General features: G+C 49.5%; 1 protein-coding gene across 1 annotated transcript in view; it reads right to left on the reverse strand.

Annotated features, from left to right (window-relative positions):
- Window positions 1–513: 513 nt before the first annotated feature.
- Window positions 514–10,404, reverse strand: part of col14a1b (collagen, type XIV, alpha 1b) — a gene marked incomplete at both ends in the record, with an annotated part of 115,224 nt that continues 105,333 nt past the window's right edge. The window contains 10 exons of the mRNA XM_084454942.1: window positions 514–872; window positions 3,662–3,817; window positions 4,189–4,266; window positions 4,507–4,695; window positions 5,347–5,413; window positions 7,467–7,502; window positions 7,682–7,753; window positions 7,915–7,968; window positions 8,093–8,146; window positions 10,017–10,070. Coding sequence (XP_084311068.1) covers window positions 514–872; window positions 3,662–3,817; window positions 4,189–4,266; window positions 4,507–4,695; window positions 5,347–5,413; window positions 7,467–7,502; window positions 7,682–7,753; window positions 7,915–7,968; window positions 8,093–8,146; window positions 10,017–10,070 — 1,119 coding nt within the window. The remainder of the gene's footprint in view (window positions 873–3,661; window positions 3,818–4,188; window positions 4,267–4,506; window positions 4,696–5,346; window positions 5,414–7,466; window positions 7,503–7,681; window positions 7,754–7,914; window positions 7,969–8,092; window positions 8,147–10,016; window positions 10,071–10,404) is intronic.

The following is a 10,404-nucleotide window of genomic DNA, read 5'->3' on the forward strand; positions in this document are numbered from 1 at the left end:
CTGTGAACTATAGCTTTACACTGAACTGAAATGAAACTGTTCTGTACATCATATTCCTATATGACTTGTATATGACCTGTACATGACCTTATGTTCTTCACCTCCTGTAATCCCCAGTACCCATGGCCTCATCATGGACAGGCACTTGAAGCAGAGAAAAGACCAGACCAGGTAGTGAAATGAGAGATGACCATGAGCACTGGGGTGGAGTGAAAGAACTAAAAAACAAACACGAAAAAACTAAAGAGAAATTAATTATTATTTTTACAGGTGGCTGAAATGAGTCAGTCTTTTTAACCAATCAAACCTGACCACATTTCTATACCAGTCACATCCAGCCAATGAGAGGAGAGTACTGCAGATTCCAAAATGTCCTCCACCAATCCCGTTGAAACCCCTCCCTCATGTCCCTTTGACCTCCCCTTGACCTCCCTGTGACCCTGGCATCAGGCACTTGATGATAGTCCTTGAACGACACACACACCCAGGGAAACGTGTGTGCGTGTGTGTCGCTCACTCCTGAGTCCCAGTCGTCCGCCCGCCTCCTCTCTTCAGTAGCCTCCTCACCGGCTCCTCCCTCTCCTCCTCCCCCTCCGTCTCCGTCTCCTCCCCCGGCTGTGCCAGGGCCCTGGAGGTGCGGTGGATCCCGGGGGACCTCAGCTCCACGTTCCCCGGGTGCAGTGCAGAGTCGCTGGGCTCCACCGGCTGTGGCGCTGGGTAGCTGGGCTGGTAGTACTCGGAGGGGTAGGCGGCGCCGTAGGGGTCGTCATCCTCGGCCTCCTCGTAGTTCTGGTAGGTGTTGGGGGGCAGTTGGACTGGGGGGACACGGCGTCCGCGGGGGTCAGTGGGCTCACCCATCTCGTAGCCACCTTCTAAAGCCACGCCCCCCCGGAACCGGTTTGAGTTTTGATTGGGTTAGATGGACAGTGCCGGGGGGACAGGACAGGGTGTAGGGAGGAGTCAGAAGTGACAGGGATTAGGGAGCAGAGACACACAGAGACATGGGGTTATGGTCTGGAGACATGGGAGTAGCAGCAGCCCCTACAGAGCTGAGGGGGAGCTATGCTGGCAGAGTTCTGCGGAGCTGATAGCTGCTCTTGCAGGGGGATGAAGGGTGGATATATTGGAAGCATTTTGGGAAGCAGCTGTGCTGTCGGTCCTGTGTGGTTCATCCAGGCTAGGAAGTGTGTGAAGTCAGTGAGGTGCTAGCAAGCTTAAGCCCGCGGTATGCTAGCCGTTAAACGATGCGTACGCAGAGACAAGCCTGTATTTTGCGGCATGTTCATTTCTTTTGTAAGCGTAGTTAAAGTGAAGTATACCATATATAAAGTAGTGGGTTTCAGCCCACATTGGTACTTGTCTGACTTGGTGCCACCACAGCTTATAAGTGCTCATGCATCCCTTTTAGAGTAGCTAAAGTAAATCAGTTAGTCCTAGAGCTGTGTGTGTGTGTGTGTGTGTGCGTGTGTGTGTGTGTGTGTGTGTGCGTGTGCATGTGTGTGTGTGGTCAGCAGTGAGCAGGTAGAGCTCCAGCACCGGCAGTGAGGAGGGACAAACTTAGTGTTTAACCTAAACTCCTTTCTCTCCACTTCTAAACAGAGCTAGTGGGCCAGCCGTCCCTGGCGCCCACGTTTGTGAACGCTGCTCAGTAGCGAATCACGCGCTGCTGTTAACCTGAGTCAGAGGGGGTGGGGGGGGGAGACGGAGGAGTGGAGAGAGGGAGAGAAGTAGACACACACACAAACAGACACACACATGCCAGGGTCAGTGGGGAGGTGGATCATGTGCATGCAGCAGGTGTTACTCATGGCCCAGGGGACATGGAGAGACGGCAGAGGAACCGGCCCGGCGCCGCTTTCCATGTTTGAGACGGGCTTCACCGTCCGGGTGGCGCGTCCATCAGACGTTTACTACACCATGCAGGCATGCGTGTTCATGCCATCACGCATCCACACTCACAGTACAGTAGGTTCAGCATGAGGCTGTTACATCCACGCTGATCACGTTAAGATACAGAAGTGACTTCTGACTCAAAGTGATCATTCGCTGGATTCTGAGCTCTGTTCAAGCAAGAGCTTCTAATTCTAGTGATCAGACTGCGACAGCTTAGCCACAGATATCTGGTGGGAATATCTACCCCCCCGGTCCACAGACAGACTGGTGGGAATATCTACCTCCCGGTCCACAGACAGACTGGTGGCAATATCTACCCCCCGGTCCACAGACAGACTGGTGGGAATATCTACCCCCCGGTCCACAGACAGACTGGTGGGAATATCTACCTCCCGGTCCACAGACAGACTGGCGGGAATATCTACCTCCCGGTCCACAGACAGACTGGTGGGAATATCTACCTCCCGGTCCACAGACAGACTGGTGGGAATATCTACCCCCCGGTCCACAGACAGACTGGTCCACAGATCCTTTGAAATCTGATGGTAGATTTCGGAAATTACCACACGACAAAAATCTGCTATTGAAAAAACAGTGAACCTTGGATAACATCTTTCCAAGATATCAGTGGTTGGAGCTTACATATGATCATTTCACCAAACTGTATTCTGCATCTTAGCTGTTTGTATTTCAAGGTAATGTTTCTCATATTCAGTTATGTCATTGCCTTGAAATACAGTGAGTGTGGATTCGTTTTTTTCAGTTCAGGTCATGTGCCTGATTTAACCCAGTGAGAGCGCTTTGCTCCATGTCTCCATGGCAAAGAGAACCAATGAGATTAAATGAGTTAGGATGATTGACAGGCGACATGACCCTCCCACAATCACTTGATATTCATTCACAATAGTCAACAATACAGTATTATTAAACTCAGAGCTCAGGCCCGCGAAGCGGCCAGGTCCAGTCCAAACCTTCAGCCCATTCTCTGGACAAACATAGCATCTGGGTTTGTCATTTCCTGGGCAAGGTTTGGACTGTGCTCAAGGCAGCGTGTCTGGACACAACAGCATGATGAAGATGAGGAGGAGGAGGGTGAGGGCAGGTGAGCGGTCTGTCTGTCAGAGAGCCCTAACTCCTGTCCTGACTCCCGCGCGTCCAGAAGGACACCTGGTCCACTGACTTGTTGGTGGGTGGAAGGATGACTTACTCACATTAGGACTATATAAAGACCTGATTTACCAGCACAGGTCTTACATGTACTTATTATACTGTATATATATGGACAGTGTCAAGAAGTAGAAATGTCAACGTGTCACTGTTGAGGCTAGTCTTTCTCCATGTCTGGTTTGTCTGGTACAGGTGCTCTACATCTTCACCGTTGTTTATCTTCCTGTCTCTGTGTTGTTGTTGTCTTGTTGTCTCTGTGTTTTATTGTGTTTTTCTAGGTAGATACATTTTGCCTTAATTGATCAGCTGTTGCTGTGTCTAGTGTCATGTCCGTCTGTGTTGTGTGGATAGAGATTTAGCAGCTGTATATCTAGTACCATGTGTGTATAACATGGGTATATCTAGTGGCATGCATGTATAACAGCTGTATATAGTGTAATGTGTGTATAACAGCTGTATATAGTGTAATGTGTGTATAACAGCTGTATATAGTGTAATGTGTGTATAACAGCTGTATATACTGTAATGTGTGTATAACAGCTGTATATCTAGTGTTACGTGTTCCAGTGTGGGTTTCAGGCAGAGAGGTTACCATAGTTACCTCCGACGTTGTAGCCCACACAGGAGTTCTGGTCGCAGTATCCCGGAGGTCCAGCCGAGCCCACCGGGCCAGGAACGCCGGGCCGGCCGGGGGTACCGGGATTACCAGGCCTACCAGAGGAGCCCTGGCTACCGGTACGACCCTCCCCTGGGGGGCCTGGAGATCAGGAGGGAGGGAGGGGGGAGGGGGGAGGGAGGAGGGATGGAAGGTTGGAGGAGTCCAATCAACATGAGCAGGAGCTCCTCAATCAGCAGCAGAGTAAACAGCTGTAATCACCTCCGCCCACTCCAGAATGTCTCATTACTGCAGGAGGAAGCAGCTTAATGAACGACGAGAGCAACAGTGATGAAGCATAAATCAAAGTAGCCTCAGTTTCATAATCACACCAGACTCACATCAAAACCTCCCCTGTTACAATCCTCCCTGTGAAAGTCACAGTCATCAGCACTGTGATGCAGATTAAAAGGGGAGTTATTGTGTTGTGATTTTCAGTGTTTTTATTATGAAGCCGGTGTGGGTTTGTTTACCTGGGGGTCCTGCAGGTCCTCTGGGACCCTGAATACCAACACCTGGACTGCCTCGCTCACCCTTCTCTCCTGACAGGCCTGGATACACATATACACGCACACACACACGCATACACACGCACACACGCACACACATACGCACACACACACACATACGCACACATACACATACACACACACGCACACACACGCGCACACATACGCACACACATACGCACACACACGCACAATCATCATCACAGTGCCATAAACAGAGAGACACACAGAGCTACATTTCTGACAATCCCCTCTCCTTCCTCCTCCTCCTCCTCCACGCACCTCTCATCCCCGGCTGTCCGTTCCCTCCGTTGGAGCCAGGGAAGCCTGGCCTGCCTGGGGGGCCCTGTTCTCCCTGGGGCCCCTGGGAGCCCTGCCTGCCTGTTTCTCCGGGGGGTCCGGGGACGGTGCGGATGGAGACCGGCTGGCTGGGCACATGGTTCAGGATGGAGCTGTAGCGAGCCATGTGGCCTGGCGAGGGGGGGTAGGTAGTGTAATGGTGAGCCATGTGGCCTGGCGAGGGGGGGTAGGTAGTGTAATGGTGAGCCATGTGGCCTGGCGAGGGGGGGTAGGTAGTGTAATGGTGAGCCATGTGGCCTGGCGAGGGGGGGTAGGTAGTGTAATGGTGAGCCATGTGGCCTGGCAAGGGGGGGGTAGGTAGTGTAATGGTGAGCCATGTGGCCTGGCAAGGGGGGGGTAGGTAGTGTAATGGTGAGCCATGTGGCCTGGCGAGGGGGGGGGTAGGTAGTGTAATGGTGAGCCATGTGGCCTGGCAAGGGGGGGGTAGGTAGTGTAATGGTGAGCCATGTGGCCTGGCGAGGGGGGGGGGTAGGTAGTGTAATGGTGAGCCATGTGGCCTGGCAAGGGGGGGGTAGGTAGTGTAATGGTGAGCCATGTGGCCTGGCGAGGGGGGGTAGGTAGTGTAATGGTGAGCCATGTGGCCTGCCGAGGGGGGGGGTAGGTAGTGTAATGGTGAGCCATGTGGCCTGGCGAGGGGGGGGGGTAGGTAGTGTAATGGTGAACCGGGGGGGGTAGGTAGTGTAATGGTGAACCAGGTGAGCGCCACAGCTGGTACCACACACACACAGCCAGATGTAAGGGGAGAGACCCATGGCTACTTACTCTGGATCAGCTGTTCACAGACCTGCCGGGCGATGGCCTGGACGGAGGCCTGGGACTGCAGGTCCCCCTGGAGACACCACAACACAGGGTTACACACCACAACACACACTTACACACACCACAACACACACTTACACACACCACAACACACACTTACACACACCACAACACAGGATTACACACACCACAACACAGGGTTACACACCACAACACACACTCACACACACCACAACACACACTCACACACACCACAACACACACTTACACACACCACAACACAGGGTTACACACCACAACACACACTCACACACACCACAACACAGGGTTACACACCACAACACACACTTACACACACCACAACACACACTTACACACACCACAACACACACTTACACACACCACAACACACACTTACACACACCACAACACAGGATTACACACACCACAACACACACTTACACACACCACAACACACACTTACACACACCACAACACACACTTACACACACCACAACACAGGATTACACACACCACAACACAGGATTACACACACCACAACACACACTTACACACACCACAACACAGGATTACACACCACAACACAGGATTACACAACACAACACAGGCTAACACACACCACAACACAGGGTTACACACACCACAACACAGGCCTACACACACCACAACACAGGCCTACACACACCACAACACAGGATTACACACCACAACACAGGATTAACAGGTCTAACTAAAACAGCTCAACTCTACCTAACACAGCCCAACACTACCTAACACAGCCCAACACCACCTACCACAGCCCAACACTACCTAACACAGCCCAACACCACCTACCACAGCCCAACACTACCTAACGCAGCCCAACACTACCTAACACAGCCCAACACTACCTAACACAGCCCAGCACTACCTAACACAGCCCAGCACTACCTAACACAGCCCAACACTACCTAACGCAGCCCAACGCAGCCCAACACTACCTAACACAGCCCAACACCACCTACCACAGCCCAACACTACCTAACGCAGCCCAACACTACCTAACACAGCCCAACACTACCTAACACAGCCCAGCACTACCTAACACAGCCCAGCACTACCTAACACAGCCCAACACTACCTAACGCAGCCCAACACTACCTACTAGCCCAACACTACCTAGCAAAGCCTAACACCACCATTATCTAGCTGAACAGCCTGGCACTCACATGAAGTTGCTGTCAGTTTGTTAAATTCATTAAGTTGTTGTTGCCGAGGCTAAGATGTCTGCAGACCATATGAAGAGCTCATTCAGAGCTGAAGTCGTTGTTGTAGACAACACCAGTCTACTGTTCTCCTAAGAGTTCCTCATTGCAATGAGGAGACTTTCCAACCAAATTCAACTCCTGTGTGAAAGAGCCGTTTATTTCAGCGCTGTGTAAACTAGGTTTCAGCTTGTCAGGTGTTATTACATATTACGCTGCTACACAAAAATGAGTTATGGAGTCGTGCCCTGAGTGAGGCGTCTCTTCAGAAAGCCTGTTGGTAATTGTAGACCGGCAGACAGAACAGCCATACCCTCCAGCTGCTGAGCAGCAATTACAGGAGAGGAAGAGAGGAGGAGAGGAGAGGAGGAAACGACAGCTCAGGGAAGATGACAAGTGGAGAGGAGGAGGGGAGCAGGGAGTGAGGAGGAGATGAGAAAGGAGAGAAGGAGAGGAAAGATAGGAGGAGGAGAGGAGAGATGAAAGAAGAGGGCAGGTGGAGACAGAGCTGCTGTACAGAGCATAATAGTCAGCTGCTCTCTAGAGCATAAGACACAGCTGCTCTGTAGAGCATCATAGACACAGTAGTCTCAACACCAGAACCATGAGAGTTCTTTTGCTGATACACTACGTAAGCTACGCTAACTACGTTACTGCCACCCATAGATATGTCCCGCCCATCTAACCTGGGTTAGCGTCTCTCATTTGCTGCTACGATCTGTCACTCTTTCAATTTTAACCCTTCAGAACACCAGCGTGAGCGGCGAAGTGGCACAGACTCTATTATGTAGTATGCGGAGCGCAGCGATTCAACATAATATTTGAGTCTGGAGAGAGACTATAGACACATCCACTCACCCGTTCACCCTTCTCCCCCTTGGAGCCAGCAGCACCCTATAACGGAAGAGAAACGGCAGGATGAGTGAACAGAACCAAGCCAGATGAGTGAACAGAACCGGGCCGGAGCTCTCGAACACTAGAGCTACCTCCCTCCTCAGACACGCTAGACTACTCTGGGGGGACAACTCCATTAAAAACATGACATTCAGCAGAGTGGGTTTGCATGAACTCACAGGAGGTCCCTGGTCTCCCAGAGAGCCTGGAGAACCGGAGGAACCCGGGGCCCCGGGGGCTCCTGGTGAACCCTGGATGAGGAGGAGGAGGAGGAGGGGGGGGGGGAGTGAAGGAGGAAGAGGAGGAGAGGGGATTAGGAGGAGGGAGAAGAGGAGAAGGCAGATTGTTATTTGCATAATACACAAATCCAGTCCAGATGGCGTCTTTCTGATCCCTCCTCCTGCAGACTTACTATGGTCCCTGAGGTCCCCTGCCGTCCCTGGGGCCCGTCTTTACCAGGCTGGCCCTGTGGAGGAGAGGCACACACACACGGTCACTACAGCCTACTGCACACAGTCAGCCAGCCTGGGCCCTATGATGAAGACAGGGGGCCTGATCATCTCAGACAGGCGGGCGTGTGATCATCTCACCCTGGGTCCAGGAGCCCCCTCTCTGCCCGGGGAGCCCGACGACCCCGGCACTCCCTGCAAGCAGAGACAGAGAGACACGTTACACAGACCAGAAGCAAGGCCCTCAGGACGACAAGCCTGATATCTGGCTCGTCAATATCCAAAACGTTCAAAAAACAGAGCCCAAAGTTACTTCAAACCACACTGTACACCGTTTTGTAATGACGGGTAAAAATGTGATGATAAAATGAATGAATGAATGAATGAATGAATTAATGGATGAATGAATGAATGAATGAATGAATGAATGAATGAATGAATGAACGAACGGACGGATGTATGAATTAATGAACAGATGGATGAGTGGATAAATACATTGATGAATGAATTAAAGGAGTAGTAAAGGGGAAATCATGTTTAGCCCTGTTTTAAGGTTACTTATGATCATATACAATGGTTCAGATCAAAACGTTGACAAAACTAGCACTTTTGAGAAAGTCTGATAATTGCTCTACCACCGTTTAGGTCATACAATGGATGTGGGTGGGCACCATGAAAAATCATTAAAAAAACATGTTAAACTCTCAATTTCAAAGACAAGAAACTCACCAAGGTGTTAGTTGGCGTTCTGACATATAATTCGCCATAAAGTAAGATTCTAGTTCATCTGGAAAGGCTTTTTTAAATATTTAGCATAGAACTATTTAGTCGCAGCACATACGAGTCAACGTCCGCAAACTAGGTAGCCTAGCAACATAAACAATAACAATAGCTACCGTAAGTAGTTCCGCTTCCTGAATCCCCTCTGCGGATTAATCTACACATCTACAACGGTCGCTTCAATACAAGTCAATGGATTTCATAAAATGATCAATAAAACCCTACAGGATTCATACTTTGCGGCGAATTTGATGTCAGAACACCAACGGACACCAATTACCCCCTCGGTGAGCTTCTTGTCTTTGAAATCGAGAGTTTAACATGTTTTTGAATGATTTTTCAAGGTGCCCACCCACATCCATTGTATGGCCAAAACGGTGGTAGAGCAATTATCAACTTTCTCAAAAGTGCTAGTTTTGTCAAGTTTTTTTAATTAAATACATAATTGTGGTTTGTACCAGTTTGTGTTAGATCATCATTAATTTCAAAAGTGTATTTATTACTTAAACTAGGCTACCTTTAAAAATATATATATATTCATAATCCACTAATGGCACAACTCGTCCGTCGAAAAAAATGAGATCTGACTGTACTGCTTAGTGCTCAACAAGCTACAACTAGCCAACCTGCTCATAATGGCAAAAAGAGCTATAAAAACAATTAACCACTTCTTCATAAAATAAAATAAAATCTGGCAATGCTAATGAAGAAGCTACCACTCGAAATGACACCGCAGCAGGTGCAATCGAATGCAGAAGTGCTCCAGAGGCTATCGGAGCTAGCACTAGCACTAGCAACATCACCATCGGCGAGGAAGCTAGCACCAGCAGGCAGTTGCAGTTTGATGTTGTGATGTTGGGTATGGCCTAGGGCTCGGTCATAAAGTCATATTGACATGCTCGTGGTGTCTAGATGAAGTTTGATGCGTTGTACATATTGAATTGTCATACGGATTTCTCATTAGCATACTGTTCACAACTGGTATTCTTTGTAAATAGATGGGACGAGACGGCAGAACAGTTTTGTTTTTTTTCTCACGTCAAAATGTTGCCCCCCCTACTCTCAGAGGGTAAAATCGCCTATGATTGTATATGATGATAAGTAACCTTAAAACAGGGCTAAACATGCATTTTCCCTTTACTACTCCTTTAATGAACAGATGGATGAGTGGATTAATACATGGAAGAATTAATGAATGAATGGATGGATGAATGGGTTCTTTATTGATCCCAAGAGGGTAAGTGAGTGTAAATGGGTGTGGGTATTACACTGGGGGGGTCTTTACCTGTGTCCCTGGGGGCCCGGCGTCCCCCTTCTCCCCGCTCCCTCCCTGAGGCCCCTGGAACACACGGCATCAGATAGAAGACATCAACACAAACTCAGACATACTACGCCATCTCAATTACACTCATTCCCAATTCTAAATGAAATCTCAATTCCATAACTAAACATTTTACATGTAACCCTGCTGTGTAGAAATGGAACTATGTGTTTGTTATATATGTTGTTGTACACTGCTGTTGACCATTTACCACTGTGTTTGTGGGAGACTGGGCCCCCTACTAAAAGCTTTAAATAGCTTCCTTGGGGTGACCCTTTCATACATCTATGTACATAAAGTATGCTCCATGATGATGATGTATGAATAAACCAAACCAAACCAAACCAAACTG

This window comes from Borostomias antarcticus (assembly GCF_949987555.1).
Source record: "Borostomias antarcticus genome assembly, chromosome: 21".
Classification (NCBI taxonomy): domain Eukaryota; kingdom Metazoa; phylum Chordata; class Actinopteri; order Stomiiformes; family Stomiidae; genus Borostomias; species Borostomias antarcticus.